At 37.9% G+C, this 17183-nt stretch overlaps 2 protein-coding genes across 7 annotated transcripts; one reads left to right on the top strand and one right to left on the bottom strand.

The window, feature by feature from the left end:
* Positions 1-137: 137 nt before the first annotated feature.
* LOC105201851 (pyruvate dehydrogenase phosphatase regulatory subunit, mitochondrial) lies at positions 138-4596 on the top strand. 3 transcript variants are annotated; one of them, XM_011170104.3, is made up of 15 exons: positions 139-394; positions 541-750; positions 911-1123; positions 1191-1354; positions 1432-1595; positions 1673-1856; positions 1987-2192; positions 2268-2583; positions 2658-2815; positions 2909-3057; positions 3296-3503; positions 3565-3654; positions 3753-3932; positions 4012-4212; positions 4297-4596. In XM_011170104.3, the coding sequence occupies exons 2-15, from the start codon at positions 677-679 to the stop codon at positions 4504-4506; spliced, it is 2517 nt and encodes an 838-aa protein (XP_011168406.1). In that variant the 5' UTR covers positions 139-394; positions 541-676; the 3' UTR covers positions 4507-4596. The 3 variants fall into 3 exon arrangements, with proteins under 3 accessions (XP_011168405.1, XP_011168406.1, XP_011168408.1); XM_011170106.3 differs by having other exon boundaries at positions 139-331; XM_011170103.3 differs by having other exon boundaries at positions 138-750.
* A 298-nt stretch (positions 4597-4894) lies between these two features.
* LOC105201852 (CCR4-NOT transcription complex subunit 1) lies at positions 4895-16451 on the bottom strand. 4 transcript variants are annotated; one of them, XM_026133229.2, is made up of 19 exons: positions 16280-16451; positions 15282-15494; positions 14757-15191; positions 14371-14667; positions 13301-14244; positions 13058-13211; positions 11201-12193; positions 10777-11109; positions 10552-10665; positions 10222-10470; positions 9848-10141; positions 9475-9717; positions 8726-9142; positions 8357-8623; positions 8067-8287; positions 7790-7996; positions 7580-7685; positions 5726-7254; positions 4895-5375 (listed from the first exon to the last, which is right to left on the bottom strand). In XM_026133229.2, exons 1-19 carry the CDS (start codon positions 16379-16381, stop codon positions 5300-5302), a joined length of 7194 nt encoding a protein of 2397 aa, XP_025989014.1. In that variant the 5' UTR covers positions 16382-16451; the 3' UTR covers positions 4895-5299. The 4 variants fall into 4 exon arrangements, with proteins under 4 accessions (XP_025989014.1, XP_025989013.1, XP_025989012.1 ...); XM_026133228.2 differs by having other exon boundaries at positions 7574-7685; XM_026133227.2 differs by having other exon boundaries at positions 7580-7700.
* Between the last annotated feature and the right edge of the window lie 732 nt (positions 16452-17183).

Below are 17183 nucleotides of genomic sequence, written 5' to 3' on the forward strand. Positions count from 1 at the left end.
ATATGATTTCGTCAAATTATTTAAGAGCGTTGATTGGTTGCAAAATAGAGAAGTTCTAGAGATTTGAGAAATTCTCTATTCTTCAGCCAATCAACGCTCTTGAAAAATTCGTCTGCAAATGAAATATTGGCATAGAGTGCAGTAAGTACGGATGCAGACTGTAACTTGTCGCAATCTGTTTAACCTGCGTTCTAATTTTATTTCACTTTCATGATCATATGTCAATTTGTTGCTAATATGTCAATTTGTTGCAAAAACGAAAGGAATAATATAACACGAAAATAGTCAAAGAAACGGTGTAGATGTAAAGCTGTGCGAGATAACTCTACAGGTTATGAACACTTTATAAAAAAGATATCACCAACCGAACTGAATTGTTGGCTGCGCAAAAAATGTATTTATTGTATTTTTCATTTAAATACAATTTTTAAAAAATTACTTAAAATTAAAAGCTCTAATTATCACATAAATTAGTAGAGACGCTATTTTAAAATCTCACTCAATTAAAATGTGGAAACAATCGAAACTGTTGTACAATAGATGCGCAGTGCAAGGAAGAAAAGCTCTCTCTCACACTTACAAAACAGGAGAACCGGCCACGAAGGTGACCGACGCCGAAAATTCAGAATGTGCACTTCCCAAGGAAGCACGAGTTGTTATATGCGGAGGTGGAGTTATGGGAGGTGCAGTAGCATATCACTTATCTCTCATGGGACTTGGACTTCAAACTATTTTGCTAGAAAGTGGCAGGTACATAAATATCTCTCAAAAATGTATATTATTTTTTTAATTATTAGAAATGTATAAAAATTTTTAAATATTTTAGAATATTGAATTTATTTTTATCCTTATTAATGTATACATATATGACTTTTCTTGTTATACAACAAACATTTTATATATTTGTTAGATTGGGAGGTGGAACAACATGGCATGCATCAGGATTAGTGGGAGCCTTCAAGCCCAGTCTGGCTCAAGTGAAACTTGCGCAGGATAGCATTGCTTTATATAAGGAATTAGAGAAGAAAGGTCTATCAACAGGATGGAAACAGTGTGGTAGCCTCTCCTTAGCACGTACAAGAGATCGCATGACCTCATTCAGGCGAATGAAGGCACAATCTGTGTAAATATTTAATAAACACAGCAATATGCTACAATGAATAATTTTTTTAATTTTATTATTTTTTCAGATCACGTGATGTTGAGTGCCACTTAGTTTCTCCAGAGGAAATTCAAGCTCTCTGTCCATTATTACACATTGAAGATCTAATTGGAGGATTATGGATTCCAGATGATGGTGTTGGTGATTCATATCAGATCTGTTTAACATTGATTCAAGAAGCACAACAAAGAGGTATTGTATAGTTAAAAGAAAATTCAGACTTAATTGTATGAGCTATTCTTAAATTAATTATTTCTCACTATACTCAGGTGTTACAGTATTTGAGAATTGCGCGGTTACGAAAGTAATCAATCAGAACAGCCAGATAGAAGCAGTGGAAACTACACGCGGTACCATCAAATGCCAGCATTTTGTAAACTGTGCTGGATTTTGGGCACGGAATGTGGGTAAACTCAGTGAGCCATATGTTAAGGTTGGTATCTAATACATAGTTTATTAAGCATAAAGAGTTTGGTGGCTGAAAATAATACCTTACTTATTTTCACTCAGGTACCACTCCATCCTGTAGAACATTATTATTTACACACTAAACCAATTGCTAATTTAGATCCAATGACACCAGTTATACGCGACTTAGATGGGTATATCTATTTTCGAGAGAACGAAGGACGGCTGTTAGCCGGTGGTTTCGAACCAATCGCAAAACCAGCGTTTGAAGATGGCATGATTCCAGGTTAGATAAGAATTTTTTAAATATTAAATTATATCAAAATAACCAATCTCATATAGTTTGATGCCACTAATTTACCAACTTGACAAGAATTGTTTACAATATGATTATTAAACATTTTTATTCGATTTAGAAAGTATGGATAAACGATTTTTACCAGAAGATTGGGATCACTTTCATATTTTGCTGGAACAGATGTTGCACAGAATTCCAAGTTTAGGAAATGCAGTTCTGGAGAGACTCTGCAACGGGCCTGAAGCATTCTCCCCTGATTGCAAATGGATCGTGGGGGAGGCGCCGGAAATACGTAACTACTACATCGCCGCCGGAATGAAAACGGTTAGTCAATAAGTTGATTAAATCGTTTAATTATATCGACACTTGAAATTCTTCGATAAATGATGGTTTCTAAAGGTCGGAATATCCGCCGCTGGCGGAGTTGGTCGCGCAACGGCGGAATTGATAGTTAACGGCTCAACTTCGTTAGATATGTACGAGTTGGATGTCTCACGTTTCCTTGGGCTACATAATAATCGTAAATTTCTGCGCGATCGAGTGCGAGAAGTACCCGGGATGCACTACGCCCTGCAGTATCCACATCTCGAGTTCAAGACTGGAAGAAACCTGAGGATGTCGCCGATTTATCCGAAGCTCAGAGATGCGGGCGCCGTTTTTGGCCAGGTCATGGGTTACGAGAGACCGTCCTGGTTTCAATTAGATGATAACTGTGGTAATTTTCATGTATCATGTCTTCCTACAAAACTCAGAATCCATTTCAATATTACAAATATGTATTGTTAACAGATTTGGAGTTTCCCGATGGTTTCCAGAGATATAAAATAGCTTACACGAATACCTTCGGTAAGCCTCCTTGGTTCGACGCAGTCGCGCAAGAATACGCTGCTTGCAGAGAAACAGTCGGTCTGAGTGATTATTCCTCCTTTACCAAAATTGATCTATGGGTAATTATTTAGTAGTACAATTAAAGACTTGTGTATCTGTCTGCTAAACTTGCAATAAAATATAACTTAACATCTTGCGTTTTTGTATTATAGTCGAACGATACGGAAGTCGTGGATTTGCTACAGTATTTGTGCTCAAATGATGTGGATGTACCTGTAGGAAGTATTATTCACACCGGTATGCAAAATCACCGAGGTGGTTACGAGAACGATTGTAGTCTAGCGCGAATTGCACCAAATCAGTAAGTCGCAATATTTTAAATAAATTTACATTGCACGTGATAATAGTTTGTTATTGATAACAATCAAAAAGACGATTCTACCCGAGAAAATAAATAAAAAGTATAAGTTTCTTATATATTTTTTTTTATTTGAAAATTGAAAAATTGATTACGTTTCTGATTGTATCATCAATAACACGGATTACTTTGCACATAATGAAAATAAGTGTATGAATACATCCGAAAACATTATTGTTAGTTACATGATGATTGCTCCAACTATTCAACAAACGCGTTGCAAGAATTGGATCCATCGTCATCTACCAGTGGATGGTTCTGTCGCTGTATCTGATGTCACCTCGGCATACACTGCAATTTGCATAATGGGACCGGCCACTAGAAAATTGCTGACTGAATTGACGGACATAGATTTAAATCCAAAGAATTTTCCATTCTTCACATTCAAAGTAATATAATCGATTACAAAATTTCGAATTCTTTTACTATCCGCTTGCTTTTGTTCATCAGGAATTAGATGTCGGACTTGCCAATGGCATTCGTACGATGAATTTAACGCACACCGGAGAACTTGGCTACGTTCTGTATATTCCAAACGAGGTAGAAGTACTTAACAACTTGAGTAAAACTGCTTTCGAGTTTTCTTTGTTTATAAAGCGTTCCAAGTCCATAGAATTTTTCAAATTTTATAATTTCAGTTTGCTCTACATGTCTATATGAGACTAATAGAGGCCGGAGCGAAATACGGAGTGAAACATGCAGGTTATTATGCAACGAGAGCATTACGTGTTGAAAAGTTTTACGCATTTTGGGGACAAGATCTAGATACTTTCACTACTCCCCTAGAATGCGGAAGATCGTGGAGAGTAAAATTTGATGTAAATTACAACTTTACTTTAAAGATTGACATTTTAGAGAAGTTGTTAAGTAAATTTATATAAAACCTTCATTTCGCAGAAAGAAGTCGACTTTATAGGTAGAGATGCTCTTTTGAGGCAGCGTGAGCAAGGAGTCAAGCGCAAATATGTACAATTATTGTTGAACGATCACGACCTCGAATTCGACACTTGGTGCTGGGGTGGCGAGCCTATTTATCGAAATGGAAAATACTGCGGAATGACAACGACCACGGGTTACGGTTTTACGTTCAAAAAACAGGTAAATTTGGTTTCACATTTTTTTTCTGTAAAACCAATATTTTTGTTTTCTTTTCGAAGTAACTTATTGAATGATGATCTGCAGGTATGTCTCGGATTTGTGCAAAATTTCGATTCGAAGGGTCAACCGCAAGAGGTGACAAATGAGTACATATTGTCGGGTGATTACGAAGTGAACGTCGCGGGTATCATGTATCCTGCAAAGTGTCACTTGCACAGTCCTAATTTACCGACCAAATTTCCCGATAAAGAGAGAGATGCTTATCACGCTACGCGCGATCAACAATCTTTGTAATCTCTCTCTTAGAAATAACGCTTCAAATCTGTACAAACGATGTATATAGTAAAAAATTGAATAAATCGTTTAATAAGTATCACTCAAAAATTGCTACATCAAAAAATCTAAAAGTCGCAGTAGAAATTCTCCAGGCCAAAGAATCGTGTAAATAAATTACATTGGGCCTTTGATCTTTCATATTACGTAACTACTTTCTCTTAAAAAATCATATCTATATATAGTAGTATCCTACGCACTATGTCACAGATTTCAAAACGTATACTTAAATAATTTCTAAAGCTTATATCTCTCTACAAATATCTCGCATTGTACAACATATCTCATGTCTATATACGTTCTTTCGGGAAATTACAGATAAATCGTACACGAGAAACATTCGTCATAATTGCATTTGTTGAACACCATTTGTTATTTTTTTGTGAACTCTTGTTCAACCACGATACACTTTATTATGTATATACTGACATTTGTGTCATGTGTACAATGCCGTTTATATATAATACACAGTGTGAAATACATTGTCCGAAAGACACGTTTAGTGAGGTGTATGAGGTTTTGCTCCCCTTAATCAATGTTCCTTCTTATTAAAATATTAACGCAATAAGTCTCACTTACACATTATATAAATCGATACACACTTATTTACGATTACTCGATATTTACCCTTCTCAAAAATTTAAACGTAATAGTACATTTATCCCTACAATAACAACTTTTTACACGCAATACTCAGTCATTAAACTTTCATTTTACTGTACACATAGCGACAGTTGAGAAGTAAAACGTTCTATCACTCTGGAATCTCCGTCTCCGTTGAGGGAACCTGCTTCTGTACCATACACGATCTAGCTACGGATTCGAACAATCTGAAACAATAATGTCAAATTTGAAGAAAGAAGAATGAATCATTCAAGTCGATTGTATGCTAGAAAGTTTTCGAGTTTACACCTCACACTGTGTAAAATACGGCCGATTCTAAGTTATTTCTCTTATCAAGTATTTTATCAAATCGAACAAGCATTTATCCTGTTGAGGATTAAATAGTTGCAACTAAATTTTCTTCCATTTTTATTATATGCAACAAAATCCAGAAATTGAAATTGATATCAAAATTAAAAATTCTAATTTCAATTTTATTTTAGAACACATACTATATTCTCCCAATATAAAATTAAAATTTTCTCACACGTTTAATCTTTTAGAAAGTAAGACTTACTTCTCAATTTCCGGCGCACAATGTACAAATTCGTGTGACCAGAATTTATAATTCGGATTCTTGATCAGTTCGATGAAAGTGATGAGAAGACCCCATGGATGTGGTCTGTTGACAATCAGTCTTTCCAAAAGGACCCTCGTAATTTGCTCCTGTATCGCTTCCGTATTCGCTTCAGCGAATAGGTAAAGAATCGTACAACTGAAGTAATGCGTGTGACTATTAGGATACCGCAACTGATTCGCAATGGCGTTTAGGAACAAATACCGGCCTTCGGTATCCAGATCGACAGCCAAATTCTGGAAGATGTCCATGTGTGCGGAGTGTGCAATGGTAGACATATTAGGAGCATGGCCTTTATTGCGAATATGTGCAATAGCCTGCGTGCCTACGTAAAGCACTAGAGCATTCATCAGTTGAATATTATAACGCACACCAGCCTCTTGTGACACTTGCAAATTGCTGCGAAGTTCAGATAAAAAGGTAACCGGCGCACGAGCCTTTAAATAAGAGTCGAGTTCTTTCTTGAATGTCAACGGTTGTATTGTGGACGCAAAATTGGTGAGAACACGCGGGGCGTGAGCAATCTCCTGTAGCATATCGACCTTTAGATTTGGCGTAAATGGATCCGGCAGTCGCATGTTTCTCGGAAACGCACTCAGAATCAGATTTCTCATTTGTATGCAATTTGGTGGTATCACATCGCAAAATCCATAATGATAATCACAAAGGAACTCTGGGAAGTCATGAAGCAATACAAGTAACACACGTAGCGTCCCTTTGTACAGACTCGTTACAGGCTTCGCTAGCTCCGCATTTCGAAGATACGGTGCGAGGTACTTAAACAAATCGATGAGAAGCTGCGCATACATTCCCCAGCACTTTTGCTGCGGCGTGATAGCTAGCATACGGCCGATGAAGACTCGGTGTGAAACTAACTCCAGCCAAGCGTAACAGAAGCCTGATGCTTTCGCTGGTCGTAAGATGTGTAAGGTATGGCAGAAGGCAGTCAGAACTTGGAAATTCACGGCTTCTAGTACCGGTTCAGGCGCGCATAATTCCAAGAAAAGCATGATGAAGATTCTATGGTACGGCAATTGTTGGAAATCGGAGCCGCGTATTTCGTGGTCTTGTAACAGCACTCCGGCTACAATACCAAGCACTTTATTTAAGAGATTAATCTTGGTATGAGTGTTAGTAGCATCGCCTGAGTGCTTCACCAGAAGTGCCACGAGACGTACAAACGCATCCAATGAGTGGAAGCATTTCGCACGTATGATCGAGGGAGCTAAGCCAGTTTCTGATAGTGTTCGGTAGCAAAGCTCGACGCACATCTGAGTACTCAATTTGAAAAATCTCGTGATGAGATCGTCGGTCTTCAGGATGCCGTGAATGTTCATTTGATGAACAAATATGCTAAACGCCTTCGTCGGATCTCGTGCGTACTGTGGATTATGATGCATTTGTACCCATTCACGTAACAAATACTCCGTTTTATCCATCAATCCAGGTGGATCGTCAAAATCGCGAGCCTATAAAACATAAACACAACATATGTTAATCATTTAGGATTTGCAAGATACCGTGAATCGTATATCGTACTTTGTTAGTAACGTTCGTCGGTATTGTATGAATTATTAAAAAATATTCTTTATAATCATAAAGACTGATTGAAGAATAAATAAAAATTGCAGCATTTATGGCAGCAATTATTATTATTATATTTATATATTTTTTAAATAATCATGATACCGACAAATATTAATAAATACTTTGTACTGCATTAAAACGCAGTACAAAATATTGTTGGATTAATCTACTTGGATTGAATAATTTGAACAATCTACTTACTCTCACCTGCAGGATTCCGGAATGAATGTGGGCTGTAGGTCCTGCTGGAGCTCGGTCTACCAAGATACCAGAATCGACATTGGCACGCAGTGATTCTACTAGACTCGTCAGTCTGTAGAGCGAAATTCTGAAGTAATATGAGATATTTATACATGCTTTTGAATAAATAAAAGCACAGTATAACTACAATTTAATAAATATTATATCCATTCTCACCCTTCTGGTGGTGTTCGATGATGCGACATTCGAGCCAATATCTCAATCGTATGGAATAAGTCAGTTTCGGTAACATGAGTCGCTTGCCTCTCGTCAATCAAATAAAGTTGAACCAATTGCATAGCAAATACTGTTGCCAAGGCATTTCCCGCCTCTACAGCTTGCGCTACAGCTATGTCATATTGTGGAAGACTAATCAAATGAGATCTACGAAATAATACATAGTTAGCAATGTCTTCCATACATTCCCTTAGAAACATGGTTACCAATATTGTACCTTATAAGATAGTCTACAGCTTCGAAATTATATCGGTAATCTTCCCGGCATTCGATTAGACAACGAGTCACGTGTTTGTTGGTCCATTGCATACCATATGCACGTGGGTCTTGAAGACACTTCAAGATCCGTAAGTGCAGTTCTCTGTAGCGCTGTATTAGATTTTCAGACTCGATGACGCCACTGTTTAAGATGGGTCCATCTAGCAAACCTTCGACTGCCTGAAATAATTATCACTTGTCAATTGTCTATAATTTTGCAATTTTGATTGAATTACTCGCGTAACTTACCTTCTTTAATAATGCCATAGCTGCATTGGCATCTCTTGATCTTCTCGTGAGTACAATAGATTCTAGAAGACTATGAAGGATAGCGTGTTGCGGTGGAGGTGCCGCAGGTACCATAGCAGCTAACAAGACTTCAACTTCTGTTGCAAGTTTTTCCAACATTGCACCCACTTCGTCGTTGCTAACTGCTACAGTTGCATAGGCTGCTACTTGTTGTGCTGTAGCGACTGCCACCGCAGAGTTGGGTGTGAATGCAGTAAGAGGAGCCTCCTTTAGGACATAATAATAAAAAAAAAAAAGAAAAAAATAAACCAAATGAAAGATCGCAAACCTTTCAAATATATTAATATAAAACACAAAAATGATACTTACCGAAATAGGTTTCGGTATAAAGAGTGTTTGTGTATCCCGTTCAGAGAGAGGAAGAAATCCCGGAATATTTCTTGCAAACTCTTCGTATACAGCCATTTGCTGAGGCGTTACGCCACCGACTTTCAACCTTATCTGCTCTGGCATTCTCTCAGCTTGATATTTAGCAAGAGGATCACAATATCTTCTTCCTTCTTGCCGAGCGATTTTTCGCAACTCAATTTCGTTTAGTAACCGTTTATCCATTTCAGGTATTGCTTTCTCAATAGCAGTTTTTTGTACGAACGCACATGCCAATTCCATGTTATCAGCAGCAACTACACTTGCTGCTTGTTCAACAAGTTCCTTCTGCTGTGGAGTTGTACCAATCAACGCTGTGAGAAAGGCTTGTTTCAAATTCGTACTAATTGATGCCAAAATCTATATGCAAACAGGTAAGAAATTAATATACAGTTCAACGACATTATAACTTTTTTTTATCTAAATGTTAATATGCAATTATATATCGTTATCGAAGATATGAAAACTTTGAAAACCTTATACCCCCCCCCAAAAAAAAATGATATATTAACAACACATGAAAATCTAATTAAGAATAATCTTGTTAACTCAATAATAATAAAATAAATACTCTTAGAGTATTCTTATTATACTCTTATAATAAAATATTGCTTTATTAGTATATACTATTATGTGACTAATAATTATTTTTAGACTGCTGTTTTTTTCTGTTTATTATATTATAGGCTTACCTGATCACGACATGTGATCATAGCCATGCCAGCGGTTAAGTTACGCGCCATATGACGCGCTGCTGTACGCATTCGTACTTCCTCTGGATCCAAAGCAAAATCTTTCCTCACAATTTGCTCGCTGGTTGTAAGAGCAATTTTAATAGACCGATCTACCACAGGATGGATCCATTCCTGAATTGCTCTTTCAACCGCTGGGCGTATAAACTGTTTCAAATGAGGATGCGTTTGGAATAACGGTAACTGAAATTCATTTTACATACCCATAAAATGTGCATTGCGTTATATATAATTTAATCTAACTATACTTCTACTTCTAATATTTGTTTGATAAAAATAAGAAAATTCCATATAGAAAAATAATTTTCCATACTTGATTGTTAATAGTAATGTGTTGAGATATATTAGCAATGCCCGTTACAGATATATCCATGTAATTAAATCGTGGTTCTGGTGGACCAGCCGGTAACGAAGGTGTTGTGTTTACTGGTGGCGCAGTTTGAGGATTGATGGTGCCGCTCGTTGTCGGACCAACTAACTCCTCTATAGGCCCCTGAGGTTGCTGTTGATTATTAGTCGTCTCTGATTTCTTATTCGGATGTGATAACTGATACTCTAGATTGCGCAATTTTTCGGGATCTTTCAAGTAAATGACCGGTTTTAGTTCCTATGTACAAACAAAAATATTTAATTTTAATAAATAACAAGTTACAAGTAATTAAAATAAAAAACACATAGTACACTTACTCCAACATCAATGCTTAGATTCTTGCAAAGTACTTCTATTTCAAATTTTAAATTCAGCTTCAAATCAGGTTCTTGATGTAATTCGGCTAAAACGTTCATAATTGCCATGGTCCATGGATTGGGTGGTCGAAAAACACGACTTTTCGCACAACTCTCAAGTACTTTTGCAACAAAAGGTACTACATAAAGAAGTTCTTGTTGCCCTTTGTGATATGCTTCAACAAGTAAGCTTTTCAAATCTATGTCTATCTGTAATTTTAATTAAAATGTGACAAAATTTATACAATAGTATTATAATAAAGTAACAATATATTTGTCATAATCATATACCTGTAAAATAGGCTTATTCCTGCCAAGTGTCAACATTCCGAGCCAGTGTCCTAAATTTTTCAACAACGATCGATCAGAGAAATTAGCTATTCCTTTATCACTTCGTAAGAGAACCTTAAAAGATAAAATAAATTTATATAAAAATTTTAAAGAATTGTGAAAGATAATTTCTTTCTTTATAAAGAACTGTGGAAGATAATTTACAAAATTCTTCATTACACTCACTTTAATATTTCGGAATGTTTCTCTTGTGACCATTTTATTCACTTCAGGTAATTTTATGCAATCTAGAAAATTCGAGTATAAAGCATGAAAGTTCAATTCTATGCTGGCACGTTTCATCACTAAATACTGTGCCATCCACGGCCAGTATTCTTCCGTGACAATTTCGCGGATCTCGTCACATTTTTGCTGCAAATTCAATTGGCTGAGATTATTGAAAATAAAAGCAGTTTTGTCCTGCAAAGCTTCCGGTGGCGTCGTAATTTTTTCTTCTTTATCTGTTGCCACAAGCAATGTATCGATATTAGTTGCATTTGCGACAGATGGCATAGAGGGCTGTGAAAATAAATGCATTGTATTACACAAGTATGGAATGAAATTTCAAAGCAAGCATTCCAAATCTAAAATTTTTTATTATTGAACTTACTCTGGCCGAGAGAGACGTAGTTGGAGTCGTAGATGGTTTTGCTTGCGTGGTGCTAGTTGTGATGGTAGTCGTAGTCATAGTTTTGTACGGGGTTGTAACTGGAGCTAACATTGCTGCTAAAGTTTTTGGACCCTGCGGTCTCGACGGTGGTTCTTGCCCTTGTAATCCATACTCTATATATTCCACTAGGTGAGGTGGAAATTCAGCGAAATGCGAAATCGTTCTAACATGTTCGCAGTATGTTTGATATTCCTTCAAACGACTCTTAAATCGATCCAAAGCTGTTATGCCAAAATAATACATCTTGCTGCCTTCTGGTTTTTTAAGCGCATCAAGGACGAATCGCAACGCTAATCCAAGTGTCACGTAACTGTTAACAAGACCTCTCTCAATAATCCCACCAAACAATTGTGCCGTTATTTGCAATTCTTTTTCTGGATATTGTGGGAAAAATCTGTATTCTTCAAATAAATTTCGTAACATACAGTTGAACACCTCTCTTTCCCGTCTAATACCAGAATCTTGAAATTTTTTCAACATATCAAGCACTTCATCAATCGATAAAGTCGGATGCGGTGGATGATTGTATATACGTTGAAAATAGCTATTAGCTTCGTCCTCGACCTCTTTAGATACATTTTGTCCCATATCTGGAAACAAATTGGAGGTTTCCGGTATTCTTGCTTTTTCAATACCGGCTGGTGGTCCGAGACGCCCTAATCCACCTATCGTACCACTAGGGAGCACAGAGGGTCCCTGAGTACCAACTGGACCTGAGTGTAATTGTGAGGATAATGGCAACATAGTAGGAAATGGACTTGGAGAAGGTCCCATGAGTCGTGAGGGAGAGCCAGGCGCCGAAACCAGGGGACCTAGCGCGCCAGGTAAATTAAATGCGGAGCTACTTGGAGGCCCAAGACCTGTTCCAAGACCCATGGAAGCAAGACTTGTATTAAGATTTCCAAGAGGATCCACTTGCTTTGAAGAAAATAGCTGTAGAAAATAACAATAATGTAAACAGTCACATACATTTACAATGCATGATTTTAAATAAAACTTACAAGGGACATGTCACGGGTGTCCGGCGTCAATTTGATTCTCCTTGAAATATATTGTTAAACATGAAAATCTAAGAGACCTGTATTTTTTTATATCAGCGGAATCTTATGTTTAGAGGGTGAAACGCTCCTTTGGGGGGAAAAAAAAAACGATATTTCTCTTTCGAAGTGAATATCGTCAAAAGTAAAACAGAAAAAAATTTTTTAACAAAAGTTGTATGGTTTAAAGTTGTAAAAAATTTTTTTTGTTTTGTTTAACAAAATACTCCACCACTCAAAGTTTTTCAAATTTTTTTTCAGCCAAATTAAAGGTATTTTTTTCCAAATTCAACCATATATAATAAAATTTGAACAATTTGAAAAAACTTTGGGTGATGAGGGTATTTTGTAAAACAAAATAAAAATTTTTTTTTTCTTTACAACTTTAAAGTACTCTTTAAATCGTACTTTTGTTAAAAAAAAATTTTTTCTGTCTCCTACTTTCGACGATATTCGTCCGGAAAGAGAAATACCGTTTTTTTTTCCAAAAGGTGTTTCACCCCCTAAACATGAGATTCCGCCAATATAAAAAAATACGGGTCTCTTAGATTTTCGTGTTTAGCAACATATTTCAAGAAGAATCAAATCTGCGTCAGACATCTGTGGCATGTCCCTTCTTAGTAATAAATGGAAAATTTATTTAATCTAATAAAAAACAAGTTAGAAAAAGCTATAAATTCAGAGATAATTAAACTACGTAATATTCATATCTATTAAGAAAAGAATAAATACATGATCAAAAAAAGATCAACGATCATACTTGGCTTCCTAAAGTTGCTGGATTAAATGGTTCTAATCCTCGATGTCTCAGAACTCCTGGCGGTGGAGGTCTGTTCATGGTGCTCTTACTTAGCATTAGACTGCAATTCTGCACCATCGTCATTATTAATTCCGAAAGTTCTTGTGAGACACTTCTATGATATATAAAAACAGAAAAATCAGATGAATGCTTATAAACGGTTAAATGTCTATGTGTATATATAAATTTCTTAAGAAAACGTACCCGGCACAAACTTGCAAGCAAGCTAAGATTGTTGTGAGTGTTTCTTGTGGCAGTTGGCTTGCCTTGGGAACCGTAGGATCTTCTTTGATACCAGGACCCATAACTTGAGGACATCGTCGTTGTAGAAACTTCACACATGCAGCAACAAAAACTTCTCCATGATCTCTAATCTTGTCTGTTAACCATTTTTCAAGTTTCAGATACTCTCGTCGAGAAGCTAAACAGGCAAGATCAATGACGAATGGAAATGACTGCGAATTAAGTAAAGCAGAGAGTGCTTTCAAATCCTGGGCGACATCTAAGATTCGCGATAATCTTGTTTGATCGTGATCACCGCGTGTATACCAATCTGCCATAGCATGCATTATAAGTGTCTTTATCTTGGGATTATTAGCATGCCACGCATGATGCAGTATCACAGCAGAATTTGGATGATTGCCAAGAAAGATTGGCAACAGCGTGGTGAACAATTCCTGTCTCAGTAACGTGAAAGGTGGATTTATCTGCAATAAAGCCAAGATGAGCACATCTGGGCAATGCTGAAGTGGCCATTTGAAGATTTCCTGCACAGGGTTGTACAAGCCTCTTTCGGCCATGTGCAAAAGCAACTCGACTATGTTCAACGATCGCCACGTTTGCCCTTCCTTGCTATCGCCCTCAGGTGCCGCTTTCAATACATCGACTGTCACGGAATGGTACGGATAGTCAGCGAAGCAAAATATATCCGGGCATTTGAGAATTTGCTGAATTAAAGAAAATTGGCCTTCTACATTTTCCCAGTGTCGATACAAGAGTTCAACGGGAAACATGTCAGGTGGATATCCCTGTTGCTGCAGGCCTAGCTTGAGACCCGTAATCAGTAAATTTAAACCTTGCCTATCCTTGATAATAAATTCTGGATGATCTAATTTTATGATGACTTCATTCCAAGACAATGTAGATTGCTGGAATAAAAAGAAAATATTGATCGCAGTTGTTTATGTAACGTATAATCTGAATATCAGTATATAGCATTAAAAGATAAATTTTATAATATTTTAAAGTAATTATAAAAATGTGAACAAACTTACTATTTCTTTCAACGTGAGAACGAATATTTCAACGTTCCATGTTGTAGGAATGGTACTATCCGCTGGTTTTTCTTTATTCGAGTCCTGTGAGGCGGTCGAATTGCCCCAAAACGCTTGTAGGCCTCCAGCATCATCGAGGTTGCTGCAGCTACGTGCCATTTGTGACAATACACGAGCAACACATGCTGGGGATATCTCCCTGGCACCTAAGCCCGTTAATGCCGATCGACATTCGTCTATGCTAGTAGTAAAACTATATCCTAATTCCATAATCAACTCTACAAGAGTGTTACTATCCTGAAATGAAGAAATGTATTGCAGCTTGTATTAGTGACTTAATGCCATCAATAAATAATTTTATAATACATAATATACAATAATTTTACCATTTGAGTGACGGCCATGTTTAATTCGATTTTGAATTGCAGAGGTTCCTCGTCTCCTGGATACAGAAATGGTGCTAACACCACTGGTACCAATTCACGAGGAAAGTCGCGTCTCAAATGTTTGCGAAACTTTTCTTTCGTTTCCGTAGGTAGATTGTATGGATTGGCAGTATTAAAAGCCTGGATAAGTATCAAATGAAGGACTTGAGGCAAAGAATCGTGCAAACCACCCTCGTGATGTTTGTTGCTCGTCTCAGAGTTTATATAATTCTTTATTAACTCAAGTAGCTGCTTTTGAGTATGCTCTAAGGCTAAAGCACGAATTTCCGCGTTTTCCGATTGCTGTAACGCAATCGCAAATGCGACCTCCTGTACCAAGGTCAGGCCAAGTGTTTTTTTCAAATTGACAAAAAACTTGGGAGTAGGATTCAATGACTAAAAAATATACAGTATTAGTGTACATTCGATCTATAAATAAATTATATGATTTATTTGTGACAATAATACATAATTTTTCATAAATACCTTTTGATGGTGTAAAGGATTATCTATGGCAAAGCACAAAGTAGATGTAAAAGAAGGTTTGCTCAATAAGCTATTGCACTCCTGTTTTAGTAACTTTGCTTGGAAATAATCTTTCCCACTCGAATCTGATGGTTCGCCCTTCGAAAAGTCAACGCACGAGATCAGACAGCGTAACAAGTGTCGGTCCACCTCTAGACCATGCCACTGCACATACTGTAAAAAAAATCAGAATTAGTTCACAATTGCTCTGCACTTGACCTTTGATGACTTTGACAATATACAAAACATCAATGTATGTATGTATGTGTGTGTGTGTGTGTGTGTACACACACACACACACACACACACATTTGTAATCTATAATTGATGTAATATTTAATTTACATTTTAATAAACTTTATAAAGAGAGATTAAAAGATATCTTTGTAATAAAGAAAGTAATGAAAGAAAAATACAAAATGTAGTTTTGAAGAATATAGAATGTCGAAGCAGAGGAATAAAGAGATCCCGTTTATGAGGCTAAGATAGAATGGAAGTAAACACTAGACTGGTAGATATACACATAAAAAAGGTAATCCCACAATTCGAAAGCGTACGTTAGGAGACAAGTAGATAGACGATTCAGGCATATTAGAAAATACCTTTGACATGGAAGTGTCTCAATAACGCGCGAGCTACGCGGTACACATGGACGTGTACCATGTGCAATTTCCACGTTGCTCCGTAGGCACGTATATCTACGTTCGCGCCGTGTACTGTGATGGAAGATCGACGGTGAACGAGGCCAAAGGCACGCGAACTCGTCGCTTCCTGTGTTTTTCGAAGTCTACGACTTCGGTGAAGAGTGGGGGAGGTAAAGCTCGCGGGGAACTTTTAAAAGATGCGCAGGACGGTATAGAGGGAAACGGGAAAGGACAAAGATGAGGAAGGAAAACAAGTGGCGATTTGTTGAAAGCATTTAGGCGGAAACGAGTTCCGAGATCGGAGCAGATACTCACGCCCGATATGCGCCGACAGCTGTCCTCGAAATTTTTCTTACTCAAATTCGCAACCAAATAACTGATTTGTGACAAAGTAAAAGACAACGAGTCCAGGTTCATAGTTCCATGAATACGACCTCGAAAGCTTCAAACGCGTTTGAAGCTTTCTTCGGTATCCACGAGTTGCCGCCGCCGCCGTCGCTGCCGACGTCGCCGCTGCTGCCGCTGTCGTCGTCGCTGCCGTCGCCGCCGCCGCCGCCGCCGCCCAGAGTTCTCTTCGCCGCGTTAAAAGCACGAAAGTTACATTGGCGCAATCCTATGGCCAACATCGGGATTGATATTATTGGGATACGGATTTCACAGCAACGTCATGGCGAGCGCGATACGGACGGGGGGGGAAGCTCACGACGACGCACAAACACACGTAAACCAACCGCTCGCACAGATCACACGAATCTTGCTTTCTCTCTCTCTCTCTCTCTCTTTGTTCTCGTCACCGCTAACGCGAATCGCGCGATCCACAATATCCGTTGTGCCAATTCGTACACTACGCGGAGAGCGATTTGGAGCAACTGTGCTGAATCCGAATCGTTCACACTACACTTGCATATTGTCGCCACCGGCGTGCCGCGATCTCCTCGCGATCAGATTCGTCCATGATGATGTAAAAAAAACGGCGAGATAAGGGATGTACAGTCCCCGTACGGGTTATCCACAGCAGTTCGTCCGAGTTTGTCCGAGGCGATCTAGGTAGTAATGACGCGCTGCTGTTGCAGCTGCTCTCTTTCTCTCACCTATCGGGACCCGAATGCTGAAACGCAATATGGCACCCAATTTTAGTACATATGCAATATAACCGTTCGCCGTGACGAACGGAAGTCGCGCGAGCAGCCGTGTGTTATCCCTCCCGATGCGACTGCGA

This window comes from Solenopsis invicta, chromosome 9 (genome assembly GCF_016802725.1).
Source record: "Solenopsis invicta isolate M01_SB chromosome 9, UNIL_Sinv_3.0, whole genome shotgun sequence".
Lineage (NCBI taxonomy): Eukaryota > Metazoa > Arthropoda > Insecta > Hymenoptera > Formicidae > Solenopsis > Solenopsis invicta.